General features: G+C 42.2%; 1 protein-coding gene across 2 annotated transcripts in view; it reads right to left on the bottom strand.

The window, feature by feature from the left end:
- The window catches only part of LOC117271132 (NACHT, LRR and PYD domains-containing protein 3-like), a 62254-nt gene extending 50467 nt beyond the window's left edge, over nucleotides 1-11787 (bottom strand). The window contains exons 1-10 of one of the 2 annotated variants that reach the window (XM_078173713.1): nucleotides 11535-11787; nucleotides 11111-11213; nucleotides 10931-11026; nucleotides 10242-10853; nucleotides 9442-9520; nucleotides 8388-8616; nucleotides 5585-7391; nucleotides 5318-5491; nucleotides 3776-3949; nucleotides 37-83 (exon numbers count right to left, since the gene is read on the bottom strand). In XM_078173713.1, coding sequence (XP_078029839.1) covers nucleotides 37-83; nucleotides 3776-3949; nucleotides 5318-5491; nucleotides 5585-7391; nucleotides 8388-8616; nucleotides 9442-9520; nucleotides 10242-10853; nucleotides 10931-11026; nucleotides 11111-11199 — 3307 coding nt within the window. In that variant the 5' untranslated portion in view covers nucleotides 11200-11213; nucleotides 11535-11787. The remainder of the gene's footprint in view (nucleotides 1-36; nucleotides 84-3775; nucleotides 3950-5317; nucleotides 5492-5584; nucleotides 7392-8387; nucleotides 8617-9441; nucleotides 9521-10241; nucleotides 10854-10930; nucleotides 11027-11110; nucleotides 11214-11534) is intronic. The other variant, XM_078173712.1, reaches the window with a different exon arrangement.
- Nucleotides 11788-15092: the final 3305 nt, after the last annotated feature.

The raw sequence follows: 15092 nt of genomic DNA, 5'->3' as shown, positions 1-15092 counted from the left end.
TTTCGTCACTATGTGTAAAACTGAATCCACACTTACACTTCCTCACACCAGGTTTTAACATCTGCTGTCCACCGTGGTCCAACCTGGAGGAGGAAACAGTCAGAATGATTTTCTATCCAACATGAGTCCTAACTGCTGCTCAGCATGAAGCAGTGTCACTCAGCGTGACAGAGAAATAGGCTGAAACTCATCTGTGTCAACTGTCTCCATGATTCTGTTACTGGTGTCTGAAAGAAGAAGATGTGAAGAAAAAGAGGAAGATAATGTGATGTACATGCAAAAAAAGAGCCAGCTTATCACTCATCTGCTCTGTATTTACGAGCCACTACAGCATTTGGCTGGTATTGTTTTCACCTCTTGAGTCTGTATTTGTTATAATAGCAAAATGTGTCCCTGGAGACACCTTCTGTAGTGGGAACTATGAGAGGTGTACAAAATCATCATCATCTGTATCTGTTCAACCAAAAAATTTAGTCATGGAGTACCACAAGGTTCTGTGCTTGGAACAGTTCTATTCACTTTATACCAGTGACGGCTGCTGGTCTTTCAAACAGGGGAAGTTCACTTTAAGTTTACATCATAAAATGTGTCATGTTGAAGTGAGGCAGTAACTTATAAAAGGAACATTAAACTGAAGCTGTTTTCAACCACACTCATGCCACAGAGCCACAGCAAAACACACCTCAAAGATTTTCAGATGGGTTTAAACACGTGAACTGTACTGTACAAACGGTGAAAATAAGCTATATCGCTTATGGAAATAAGGAACTCCAGACGGCACTCTGTCAGAAGATTCCACTCGGAAATATCCGCATGGGACTGAGCTCGAAATGTGAAGCGCTGTCAATCACAAAGGGGTTCCACCTTTTAGACAATTCCACCAATCATCATGCAGATACCGAGCGTTCTCTCCCCCCTACTGCTCCATTAGGTCCCAGGGAAGTTGAGCCTCTCTGGAAGTGACGATTTTGTCGCATTTATCCAATGACCGTCTCGCTTTGCTGCATGAAAAAACCTGCTCAGTGCTGTCTCATAGGAATGCTTGGAAGCTCCGCGTCCACTGTGCTGACACGAGAATGTATGAGGTCGCATTTGAAAACTGGTGATAAACAGCTGATGTTAGAACATCATAGTCATGATGTTAAATGCATCCTAGCGCACGTTTAATGCAATGTAAATTCTTATTTTAATGTAAATCCAATAGTGCATATTTGACCATTTCTTCTATGAAATTTTAGGGGAAGTTCAGCCTCCCTTGTTGTCTCAGAGCAATTGCCCCTGCTTCATACATGCTTCCCTTAGCTAAATTAAAAATCACTCTGTGAACTGTTATGCAGATGATACACAGTTATATCTATCAATCAAGCCAGAAGAAACGGATCAGTTAACTTAACTTTTTATTTTATTTTATTTTATTTAACCATTTTCGATAACCTCTTATCCTGTTAGGGGTCGGAGGGGGTGGAGCCTATCCCAGCTGACACTGGGTGAGAGGCGGGGTACACCCTGGACAGGTCACCAGACTATCACAGGGCTGACACATAGAGACAGACAACCATTCACACTCACAGTCACACCTACGGACAATTTAAAGTCACCAATTAACCTGGAACCCGGAGCACCCGGAAAAACCAACGCTGACACAGGGAGAACATGCAAACACACAGACTCTCAAACTCCTCCAGCCGGGTTCGAACCAGGAACCCTTTTGCTGTGAGGCGACAATGCTAACCACTGCACCACCATGACCAAGATTTGTCTTTTAACTCCCATATCAAACAAACTGTGTCTGCGTTCTGTCACCTGCGTAAGGGGCTGTACATATGTTGTGTTTTCTTATGTCCTCAAACTCATTGTTTTCAATGTAGACGCGTGGTAGGCATGGTTAAACACTAGGGGCTGTTTTTACAAAGCTTCCTTGGACAAAGAGTTGCTCCTCATGAAGAAATTCTGAGAAAATTCTTAGAATTGTGACATTTTCTTAGAATTTCCCCCTTACAGTTAAGACTAGGTCCTTATAAAGATAAGTTATTCACAAAGCATGTAAAACCTTACAAGAGCTCCTAAGGTGAAAAAGGAGGACTTTTAAGAGGTTTAAGAGTTTCTGAATCAGAGGAGAAAATAATGGAAACACAAAGCAGTCAGAGAAATGGTCTCTAAACACTGGATGACACTGAGTAAAGAAAATGCTTCATATTAGATAATGCAGGGAGAATATGTGTGGTTGATCTTATTAGGGATATGCAGACATTTTCCACCTAACACAAGAATGTTATAATGCCAGAAATAAAATGATCACAATTTTGAGATATTTGGAAAACTTTGAAAACACATGAGAGCAGCAGTGATGAGTTGAGTCTGTCTCAACCTGTGATAAATATGGAGGAGAAGTTGATCATTTTAGTGCAGGGCTGTCAGAGCTTTACATCTGTCTAAAGGAACTGAAGTAAATAGGCTATGATATGGTGCTTGTTGAGGTGGCTTAGCAACCTCAGATACAACCTGCCATCGTGCTTTGAAATTTGGCCCAGAAAAGGCACAAGAATAGCACCCAACACCTGACCTCGCGTTTTCCAGGTGGTTTAAGATGTAGCATGTGTACGACCCCTAATATCACAAAAATCAGTCACACCTGTCTCAAAAAGACAGAACAACAAGTCCACACATTAGTTACTTCTAGGCTGGATTATTGCACTTCCTTTTTATCAGATCAAGTCTCTAAAGACTCTCCAGCTGATTCAGAATACTGCGGCATGTGAACTGACAGGAATTGGGAAAAGATTTTAGGTTCTGTTGAAGGTGGCAAAAAGAGGAAAATATTCTATACAATAATATCCCATCTCCTCAACACCACAACTAATTCCTGAGATTGCTGACTAAAACATTAACCTGATGTTCTGAAGATACAATATTTTTATGTACATAACCCAAGCCAAATCAAATTTTAATTGGTTCCTTATGCTTTAAAAATAGGAGACGATGCGCTCAACTCGCAGAAACAAAAAACTGGGTGCTGAATTCCAAATAAAGTGTAAGTGTTTTTGAATTTTCCTTATACTTCAACATATTCTGAGGCACCTCAGTATGTTCCTATTTATTGAAACTTATTGACATACTCATAAACTCATGTATTCATGTCTAGTTATTCTCAGGTACTCCTATAATCATCCTCTTAGTAATCATCCTTGTATAATCATTTTCTGTTTTATGCAAAGTTAGCCCTCTGCGCGCTGAGTCTGTGTCTGAAAGACATAAATAAAATGTCATCATTTTAAAGTCCAATGCTGTATATATTTTATATATTCTATATTCTAACTGAATATTAAAAGTGGAGGTAAGTAACGCATACGCTACAGCTAAAAACTATAGGTTCTGAGATTTATTTTGATGTATAATTTAGGGTTTTAAAAGAAATCCAGCTGCCAACCAGGCTTTTGTCTCACTACTCACAGTCAAGGGATCTCAGAGGTCACTGAACATCAATAGGTGTTGAAATATTTAGGTCTGGACGCACCAACTGGCCAACATTGCCATCACTAGAGATATGCTGATAGTAGGGCTGAAATGAGAGTATTTAACACCCAAGTTTTTCTAATGATCGTTTCCATTGGGGATCTGGGGATCCATGTGTTTCCTAATTGAGGCTTACTCACTTCCTCTGAACAGAATTAGGAGAAGTACACCATCCTTAATAATGACTGACCAAAGTGGAAGGACATGGAATTAAAGAAATTAGAAGCACTGCAGTGTGCGAGCTTTTGATGTCTGTTCATACCTGAGAGTGTCCAGTCTCCAGCGTGGATCCTCCAGTCCAGCAGAGAGAAGCTTCACTCCTGAGTCTCCTGGATGATTGTAGCTCAGGTCCAGCTCTCTCAGGTGGGAGGGGTTGGAGCTCAGAGCTGAGGCCAGAGCAACACAGCCTTCCTCTGTGATCAGACAACCTGACAGTCTGGAGTGAGGAGAACATTGTAAAATCTGTGTTTTAGAAAATCATGTCAGCAGGAAAATCCCACAGATTTTGACCATTTTCACTAACAGAACAGAAAGCAGGGTAGACAGAATTGAAATGATCAACTTTTTTTAAAACTGCTTAGCAGTCCTGTAAAATTCAACTTAATTTACCTAAAGTGTATATCCAAGGCATTCCCAAAGTACAATGAAATCACTATTACTATTAATCACTGTAATTACTTCTGTCATTGAGTTTTAAAGTTTTAAAGTTTTAAAACACTAAAAAACAGGGGTTTTTTAATGGAAAAAAAGAAGCTGCAAATGACTACAACTGGGGGGTATAAGCTGGAAAACACAATGGGACCATATCATGAAGCCTCACATAGTCCAAATTCAAAGTAGAGAACAATATCACAGAAAATAAATATTTTCCACCTGTTTTTCTGAGGTTGCGTCCAGACGCTTTTTAAAAAAATAGAGTAGAACAATGAACTGAATGTGAGATGAGTGAAAAACTTGACACAGACAGAAATGTCTATTAGGAGCTTACTGTGTATAAAAACACTTCTAGAAAAGCTGAATTGACAAAGATATTTCAGATAACAGAGGAGCCATTTGTTTATCATTTCTGAACATTTATAACAGTCTGTGGTGTCAGTAACCAGTTCAAAAGTGCGCTTAAGGTCAGAAGTGTCATTGACAAATCACTGACTATTGATTGGCTCTGTACAGAGAGAGTGAGGCAGGTCTTTCCATTCAACACAGGCCGTTTTGGAATATTGTTTCCTATTGTGAGAGTATGGAAGCTCCTATTGGCTCATATGAGGTGTCAATCAAAAGGTCAGTGTTCAATTGCCATTTTGATGGCAATAAATTGGCACATTTACATATAAATGGGGGATTCTGTGTGCACGAAGTAGAGAAATATGAACATTCAAAACAATGCAACAGCAGTTTGTGGATATCTATAGACGTAATAATGGGATTGGACTAAATAGTTCCGTGGCTTAAGATCACCTTGCCCTTTCGAATTGAGCACCGTTTTTGTTGGAATACAATCAGTCTGTGGATATTAAATAAACTTAAACTTATCATAATGCATAATTGGTGAGTTACAACTATTTGTTTGTTTTTTTTGTCTTATGTCAGACAGAAGCGTTTATTGGACCTGCTGTGGGGGTTGTATCTTGAAATGGTTCGCATCAAACCAGAAGGAGCATAGCTTTCGAACAATAGGTCAAATGGGTGAACCACTTAAATACAGCGTATACAGCAGTTGTTTACATATTATAATCATCAAATAAAACCTTACGATGACCTAGTGATGGGACGTCAGATTGTTATCAAACAATACATGAATACAGACCTGAGGATTTCAAGTTTACAGTATGGACTTTCCAGCCCAGTAGACAACAGCTTCACTCCTGAATCCTGCAGGTCGTTGTTACTCAGGTCCAGGTCTCTCAGACTGGAGGACTGAGAGCTGAGAACTGAGGACAGAGCTTCACAGCTTCTCTCTGACAGGTTACAAAAGGCTAGTCTGTAAAATGATTAGCAAATAAAAACAAGCAAAATGTTTAATTTGTCATGTATTAAATTAAGCATATTTGAAATTGTTCATAAATCCACTTACAGAGCTTTGTTGGAGGCTTTGACCACTGGCAGCAGCCTCAGAAGAGCCTCCTCTGAAGCAGAGTATTTCTTCAGGTCAAACACGTCCAGATCTTTTTCTGATGACAGTAAGATGAAGACCAGAGCTGACCACTGAGACGGAGACAATTTATCTGTGGAGAGACGTCCTGAACTCAGGTACTGTTGGATCTCCTCCACTAGAGAACAATCATTCAGTTCATTCAGACAGTGGAACAGGTTGATGTTTCTCTCTGGAGACAAATTCTCACTGATCTTCTTCTTGATGTACTGGACTGTTTCCTGATTAGTCTGTGAGCTACTTCCTGTGTCTGTCAGCATGCCTCGTAGGAGGGTCTGATTGGTCTGCAGTGACAGACCCAGGAGGAAGCGGAGGAACAAGTCCAGGTGTCCATTTCGACTCTGTAAGGCCTTGTCCACAGCACTCTGGTAGAGATGTTTTTCTTTAGGTTTGTCTCTGAAGACTTTAGGCCGCCGGGGGGTGCCTGTTTGTTCTTCTGCCATCAGGTTGACTCCAGAGTTGTTGAACTTTCGATGGACGTGAAGAGCAGCCAGAAACTCCTGAACACTCAGATGGACGAAGCAGAACACCTTGTCCTGGTACAGTCCTCTCTCCTCTTTAAAGATCTGTGTGAACACTCCTGAGTACACTGAGGCTGCTCTGATATCGATGCCACACTCTGTAAGGTCTGATTCATAGAAGATCAGGTTGCCTTTTTGCAGCTGATCAAAAGCCAGTTTTCCCAGAGATTTAATCATCTTCCTGCTCTCTGGACTCCAGTGTGGATCTGTCTCAGCTCCTCCATCATACTTGACGTTCTTCAGTTTGGTCTGAACCACCAGGAAGTGGATGTACATCTCAGTCAGGGTCTTGGGAAGCTCTCCTTCCTCTCTGGTCTTCATCACATCCTCCAGAACTGTAGCAGTGATCCAGCAGAAGACTGGGATGTGGCACATGATGTGGAGGCTACGTGATGTTTTGAGGTGGGAGATGATTCTTCTAACCTGCTTCTTCTTTCTGAATCTCTTCCTGAAGTACTCCTCCTTCTGTGGATCAGTGAACCCTCTGACCTCTGTCACCATGTCAACACACTCAGGAGGGATCTGATTGGCTGCTGCAGGTCGTGTGGTTATCCAGAGGCGAGCAGAGGGAAGCAGTTTCCCCCTGATGAGGTTTGTCAGCAGCACATCCACTGAGGTGGACTCTGTAACATCAGTCAGGATCTCATTGTTGTGGAAGTCCAGAGGAAGTCGACACTCATCCAGACCGTCAAAGATGAACACAACCTGGAACTCTTCAAACTGGCAGATTCCTGCTTCTTTGGTTTCAGTAAAGAAGTGATGAACAAGTTCCACCAAGCTGTACTTTTTCTCTTTCAGCACATTCAGCTCTCTGAAAGTGAATGGAAATGTGAACTGTATGTCCCGGTTGGCTTTGTCTTCAGCCCAGTCCAGAGTGAACTTCTGCGTTAAGACTGTTTTCCCAATGCCAGCCACTCCCTTTGTCATCACTGTTCTGATTGGTTTGTCTCTTCCAGGTGAGGCTTTAAAGATGTCTTCTTGTCTGATGGTTGTTTCTGGTCTGTCTGGTTTCCTGGAGGCTGTTTCAATCTGTCTGACCTCATGTTCATCATTGACCTCTGCAGTCCCTCCCTCTGTGATGTAGAGCTCTGTGTAGATCTGATTCAGAAGGGTTGGGTTTCCTGCTTTAGCAATCCCCTCAAACACACACTGGAACTTCTTGTGCAGGTTCGATTTGAGTTCACGTCGGCACACTGCAGCAACAGTCCCTGAATGAACAAAGAAGTAATTAATCAGTGTATGTTTCAGTCAGTCTTACAAATTACTTACAAAGCTCTGATAGGCCCTGTTCCAAGTTATGCATCCGATCTGTTATTGCCCAATTTCCATTTTTACACCTTAAGATCCTCAGGTGTGTCACTCCATGATCCAGTTTAATTCACAAAGGTGATAGAGCCTTTTCAGTCAGAGCTCTTACACATTTAATGACAATCATACACTGCTCAAAAAATGAAGGGAACACTTAATGGTCCCAGTCTAACAGGAAGTAAGTTAAACTTCAGGGACGTCAATCTCTCCATTTAGGAAGCACAAGTGATTGTGAATCAGTTTCAGCTGCTTTGGTGCAAATCAAAGTGACAACAGGTGAAATGGAGAGGCAAAAGCAAGACAACCCCGAAAAGGAAAGACAGACAGTTGCTCTCTCGTTATCCTTTCAGACTGATTCTTCTCTAGTTTGGTCTTCTGCTAGTGTCCTTGTCACTACTGGTAGCATGAGGATGTCGCATCCATACCTGTCTCCCAGCACAGTCTCAAGAGCATGGAGGAGATACCAGGAGACCGGCCGTTGCACCAGGAGAGCTGGACAGGCCTTCAAGTTAACCCAGCAGCAGGACCAGTATCTGCTTCTTCGTGTGAGGAGGAACAGGAGGAGCACTGCCAGAGCCAAAAATGCAAAATGACCTCCAGCAGGCTACTGGTGTGCATGTCTCTGACCACACTGTCACTGAGAGTAGCATGAGGGTCCCACGTCCTCTAGTGGGACCTGTACTCACAGCCCAGCACCATGCAGCTCCATCATTCACCAGAGAACACCAGAACAGGTTCACACAAACACACTCAATCAATCAATCAATCAATCAAACTTTATTTATATAGCACTTTTCATACAAAAAAAATACAACACAAAGTTCTTCACACAATAAACACACACACACACACACACACACACACACATCATGTGAAATCTGTTAAAGTGCTCTTACTGCTCTGCAGACAGTCGGCCAGCTCCTCCTGCTTCATTCTCCTCAGGAAGTTCAGTGTGATCTTCAGAAATGCCTCTCTGCTGCTCTTCCTCTGCTCTTCATCCTCACCATCCAACGCCTCCTCATCCTCACTCTGACTCTCTAAGCAGTCTGGGTAATCCGGACTCAGAACCTTCTGGATCTTCTTCAGCTCATTCTCTACAAAACTGATAATGTTCTCCTCCAGCAGCTGGAAAAGAATAAAATGTAAACTTTAACTGGTAGAAGTCGACATCAGATCATCTGTGAGATAGAGAGCTGCAGAGTGCAGCATGGAGACTGGATCAGAATGATAGTCAGAATGGTCAGGCTTAGAGAACTTAGAGAACTCATAGTGCCATATTATCCCACCAGAACACTGCACTCTGAGAACGCAGGGTTACTCATGGTTCCTAAAGCTACCAAAAGTAGAACAGGAGCCAGAGCCTTCAGCTATCAGGCTCCTCTTTTGTGGAATCATCTTCCTGTCTCAGTCTGGGAGGCAGACACCGTCTCCACATTAAGACTAGACTTAAGACTTTCCTCTTTGATAATACTGACTGAGTTAGGGCTGGCTTTTATAGTTAGGGCTGGCTCAGGCCTGCCTTGGACCGGCCCCTAGTTAGGTTGATACAGGCCTTGTCTGCTGCGGGACCTCCTATGACACACTGAGCTCCTCTCCCCTCTTTCTCCATTTGCCTGTTCCAGTCACGGATGTTACTGACTTCTTCCCCAGAGCTTTTGTGCTCCCTCATCTTTGCAGGATTGCAGTTGCACCTGGAGTGTTGGTTGCAGTTACGCTGCCGACGCGGTCCTGCCTAATGCTGACTACTACTGCTATTATTATTACTCATACTATTATTATACACATATGATTATTATTGTTATGACATTATGACATTGGTGGCATCCACATGAATACCAGGACCAAAAGTTTCCTATGTAAATGAAACAGAATCACACTTAAACTGAAGTTCAGTTCAGTATTTAGTTTGTGTATGTTCTAATTACCAGTAGTAGCTGTGTCTTTACACACCGTTAATATGGAGTCCAGGTATGTTTGATGCTTCTGGGCAGACTGACCACCGGGAACCTTTAAGCTCTGCTGACGAACTCTGTGATAGGATACACAAAAGTTGTTCTGTCACAATAAAGTCAGGTAGAAATCTATAAATTTTGCATGAATATTGAATGTAATGTTTTCAAAGACATCTGTGACGTGATCACATTGCACTGTGTCTCCTATAAATCATGTTTATATACAACTACGTTGAAATAGGAAGTACGTTTTTGAGGGGAACTTAATGTAGAGTGAATTACATTTTCTAATAACAAAATGATGACATGTTGCTAATTAATGGACCTGGAAAGTAAAAGAAAAAAAGCTCAAACTGAACGAATTCGAACGAACATTCCCCATATTTGAGACTCGACGTACTCTGGCACTAACTCAATTCACACCCACAGTAAATGCAAATAACTTTGGTCTTGTCGAGAGAATCGTCTGACAGAGGTTTGAAACTGAACTTGCCGTTCAAAAGACACTTTTCTGTATCCATGTCTGCTCACGATGATTTGTGTCTGCTTGCCATCCATAACATTACTGCTGCATCGCTATTCCTAAACTACGGGGTGGGCCGAGGGTCATAATTACAGAACCTATGTGCGTTAATCGCATGTCAAAAAAAATTGTGGCGCTAAAAGGAATTTGCATTAACTCATCATTAACACGTTAACTTTGACAGCCTTATAAAGAACACAAAGTGATAACAAAGACATCAAACCTCATCTTAGCAGAGATGGATAGTTACAGACACAAACATTAGAAATTCTTACCTTCTGTCAGCAGAGTGGCGTCCTCCTTTGAGGTCAATTGGTCTGTGCATGGAGCGGTCGCTCTTGAAGGACACACAGCTGGGTTCAGGTCCAGGATGGTCTGGTGTCTCATGTTGGATCCTGATTGACTGGTGTCCTTTTTTGAAGTCAATTGGTCTGTGTATGGAACGGTCGCTCTTGAAGGACACACAGCTGGGTTCAGGTCCAGGTCCAGGATGGTCTGGTGTCTCATGTTGGATCCTGATTGACTGGCGTCCTCCTTTGAGGTCGATTGGTCTGTGCATGGAACGGTCGCTCTTGAAGGACACACAGCTGGGTTCAGCTTCAGGCCCAGGAGAGTCTGGTGTCTCATGTTGGATCCTGATTGACTGATGTCCTTTTTTGAAGTCAATTGGTCTGTGCATGGAACGGTCGCTCTTGAAGGACACACAGCTGGGTTCAGCTTCAGGCCCAGGAGAGTCTGGTGTCTCATGTTGGATCCTGATTGACTGATGTCCTTTTTTGAAGTCAATTGGTCTGTGCATGGAACGGTCGCTCTTGAAGGACACACAGCTGGGTTCAGCTCCAGGTCTAGGTCCAGGTCCAAGAAAATCTAGTCTCTCATGTTGGATCCTGATAGAATCAGACACACTGATAAATTCACGGGTAAAATGAAAATCTTATAACAGCAAACTGGGATAATTTATTACTTTTGATCGGAGGGGTGTCCACCTTTGAAGTTCATAGGTTCACCCATAGACGAGTCACTGTTGAAGGACCCACAGCTGGACACAGGAGAGTCTGACCTGTTGAACCCACACAGAGCTGTGAGTGTGAACAATGACAGTGGAGTGATTTGAGTCATGGACAGTTAGAGATCCTGGTCTCACCTCTGAGCTTTGGTCTGGCTGTCATGTTCCCCACACACAGTGGTTTTAGAGGGAGGGACTCCCTCCTCTCTGTCCTCACCCTGATTCATAGCAGAGTCCACACCTTCACACAGACACAACAACATACAGTCACTCAGTTCACAGCACAGGACAGATGAACAAAAATACAAACACTATTCTTATTTTCAGCTGATTATACACTAAAGAAAACAGACTGATTAGATTATATTCTATTTCTGCCAATGTATTCCTCTAAACACTACAATGGAGCTTTAAAGCAGCAGCTTCCAAGCATCATATTGATCTTTTAAACCAAACCAATCAGCACCCAGAACCCTTCCTCCTGTGCAGGTAAACAGTGACACAATGTGACGATCAAACATGATCAGATTCCTCTGGTAGGATTCTCACCTGCTGAACTCACCTCAGGTCGACTTACAGACACTTTCCACCTTCATGTGTGGAGGAAACACTGGGAGAGAAGACGCTGCTCATTTCTTCCTCGTCTGTCCTGGTGTCTGCGTGCGTCTGATCTGAAGACGCTGTTACACCCTCAGAACTTCATAGTTCATGACTGAAAAACCCCACAGTGACGTTAAAACCAGTCTAACCAGTGGCCAGCCTAAGTATTTCTCTTTCCTCATTCCTCTCCCTTACCTGCCTGGGGTGTTGGCTAATTTATGCTGACATTCAGTTTTTGAGATATGGAGATGTGTTTGTGTTGTTTATGATCCATTTCACAAAGGTTCCAAGACTGAAACATCACGTGCTCATGATTTGAATAAGTTCTACATTCTCTCAGTAGATGGTGCTCAAATCCTCCATAAAATGATACTGAACCCGGTCAGTGTTGAAGACGTGTAGTTCCATTATCTGTTCACTGGATGGTGCTAACTGACCATCTACTGAGCTAAATATCTGTTCAGCTCAGAAAGATTAAGTGGAGGAGCAGAAATCTGGGTCACACACGTCTCCTTGTTAAAACTCTCATTGGTAAAACATGTTAAAATGTACTCATATAACATTTTGTATAGAGATTTGTGAGGCTGGACCTTTAAATAATCTCACTCTTGTATTTTCACAGCAGCAGGCTGTTAACCTGGATGAAAATTAGGTGACTTTATTCATGTATCTAATTTTATATTTAATCTGAATTTTTATTTAAAATGGTTGTGAAGGTTTTTTTGTGGTTTTGTGTCCAAAAAGAAGCAACATCATCTCCTTCAGGAAGAAGTGTGTGCAGGCGCGGAGGAGGGACAAGTCAGCAAGATGGTGGGAAAACACACTGCAGTGGAGGATCACTTGGTCAGATCTCTTCCGGGCCGACATCCTCTGCTTCAGATTTCTGGTCCAAGCTGTCCATGACACCTTACTAAGTCAAGCAAACCTTCACACTGCCCCAAAGCCTTGGCCGATGGTCGTTACCACTGGCGCCACCACCAGGTGCTCAAGGCAGTGGTGGAATCAGTTACCACAGCCACTCAGTCCGGTAAACACCACCCCAGGTAGAAAACCAACAACTACTTGCTGTTGATTCTACTGAAGCTGTGAACAACTAAAAGTGAGACATGAAAATTATTCTCATACTGTCCTTTGAGTCAAAGAGATATTCCTACAATATGAAACCCTGCATCAGAGAGATATTTAGAATCAGCCAATCAGCATCCAGAACCCTTCCTCCTGTGCAGGTAAACAGTGACACAATGTGACGGTCAAACATGATCAGATTCCTCTGGTAGGATTCTCACCTGCTGAACTCACCTCAGATCGACTTGCAGACACTTTCCACCTTCACGTGTAGAGGAAACACTGGGAGAGAAGACGCTGATCATTTCTTCCTCGTCTGTCCTGGTGTCTGTGTGTGTCTGATCCAAGGACACTGTCACACCTTCATACCTTCAGTCCATGACTGAAAAAACATGCGTTCAGACCAGGTGATGTAGTTCTACCATCTGGCCACTAGATGGTGCCAATTAACCATGTAATGACCTGGAGTTCAGCTCAGCACTGAACGAGGTAATGTCACTGATGTGACACAGTGTGAGTTTTAAAGTATCTTACACTGTAGGGGAGAGTGGGGTAAGATGAGCTAACTTTTACTTACGCTGTCTTGTCAGCAAGGAAAATAAGACTGAAGTACATCATTTAATGTTTGCCTTTGGTGAAACCACTGTGAAGATTTTAAATGAGGGCAGTCATGTATATTAAAGGACAGCCAGTGGCCATCTCATCACATACAATAAAACAAAAAACAAACAAATGTAAACAGTATCACACCAGAGGTCGTGCTGTTGGACTGAATGTAATTACAGCTGTGATTCGGCCGCAGGCTGAGTGATGAAGATGATGAAGATAACCAGAGATGATATTCAGTACAACAGAGCAACCTCCAGTGTGATATGACTTTAATAAAACAGTTCTACAAGTGCCGTTTATTAACAGTAACAAGCAGAAACAGGCTGTTGTTGCACGGAGCCTAGAAATCATCTGTTAATGTCACGTTCATCCGTCTGCGCTGACTCACTCATTAAAGATCTGACTGAACTCCTCTCCGTGTTGTAACTGTTTCCTTCACTTATTAGTCACATTATTAATTCGCTGTCTTCACGTCACAGACAGCCTCTGTGAATTCAGCCGCCTCGTTGTTCCAGAAGGGGAATTTGTTTTTTCTTGTTCCGACACCAAACGGCTCCTCGTCTGCTGACGAGTCATCAGATGTGATGGATCTGGAGGACGTTTGGAGCTGGCAGAACAATATGTGGTTACATTTGAAGTTTGTATTTGAATTTTCAGCACAAACAGATGTTTCTGTGGAGTTTTATTCTCCGAGCTTCGTAACATGTGGACGACAAATAGTACGAGTTTGGCTCATTCAGACAGTGTGCATGTTGCTGTTCTGTCTCCAGGTTCGTGTTTAAGGACGGAGTGAGTCAAACGGATGTTTCAACAATAAACAACCAATAAAACGAGATCATCCACCTGCTGCAGTCAGTGACCCTGACCTTGGACCCCTGTACAGGAAACAGGACTTTATCACTACATGAACCACCAGAGACAGACCCAGGTGCAGGGCGGCTGAGAGAATCAACACGCTGCGCAGAACTCCACAGTAAAATTTTACATGTTCTGAATTAAAAAACAAACAAAAAAACAGAAAATCAATATGTGGCAGTTTGTACGCCACCTGGTCGGTAACCCGCAAACAGCTGCTTTATTTTTCAGAATAAAACAAAGTAAAAAGATGTATATGTGTAATATTCTGACAGTTCCTTTTATTTTGAAAGTCAGTGACACAAGTGTAACCTTTGACTCCGTGGTCATATTGGTCACTGACGTGGAGGACTCCAGCCATGAAATTTTGCAGCCCGAGGATGATGTGGCAGCCTACATGGAGTTCAAAACACCCAAGGAGGATCCTTTGGAGGTTTCTGAATATGATTAATAAAACGTCCAGAAATTGTTAATATAGGAAAAAAAAAGATAAAGAAATGTCCAAAAATATTATTCCAAATGTCACAAAAAACATTATAAAATGTCCAGAAAAGAGACAGTGAAAAATGTTCAAAAAAAGTCAATAAAAAAAATATTCTGGACACTCTGTCTGTGGAGATGGAGCGGCAGAGCGCCGAGCGGGGGATGGTGAAAACATTCAAAAACTGCCAGTTTCAGAAACATTCTAGCATGCTCCTGTCACACCTTTGTTTCTGACACTTTAATAATATCAATATATTTTCGTACATTTTATTAGCTTTTTATTTTTTTATTTTTTTTTTTTACATTTTCATAATTTTTTTTGGACATTTTTATCAACATTTTTTAAACCTATTTCGGACATTTCAGTAACATTATTTACCACCATAAAACCTCCAAAGGATTAGGTGTATGCAGTACCAGTTGGATTTAGTGCTGCACAGGCTGCTGATGTGGATGACTCTTTAATTTAGCAGACATGTCCTAATGACAAATGTTAGTTCAGATTTGT

This window comes from Epinephelus lanceolatus, chromosome 13 (genome assembly GCF_041903045.1).
Source record: "Epinephelus lanceolatus isolate andai-2023 chromosome 13, ASM4190304v1, whole genome shotgun sequence".
NCBI lineage: Eukaryota > Metazoa > Chordata > Actinopteri > Perciformes > Serranidae > Epinephelus > Epinephelus lanceolatus.
This window is presented reverse-complemented; position numbering and strand designations above follow the sequence as displayed.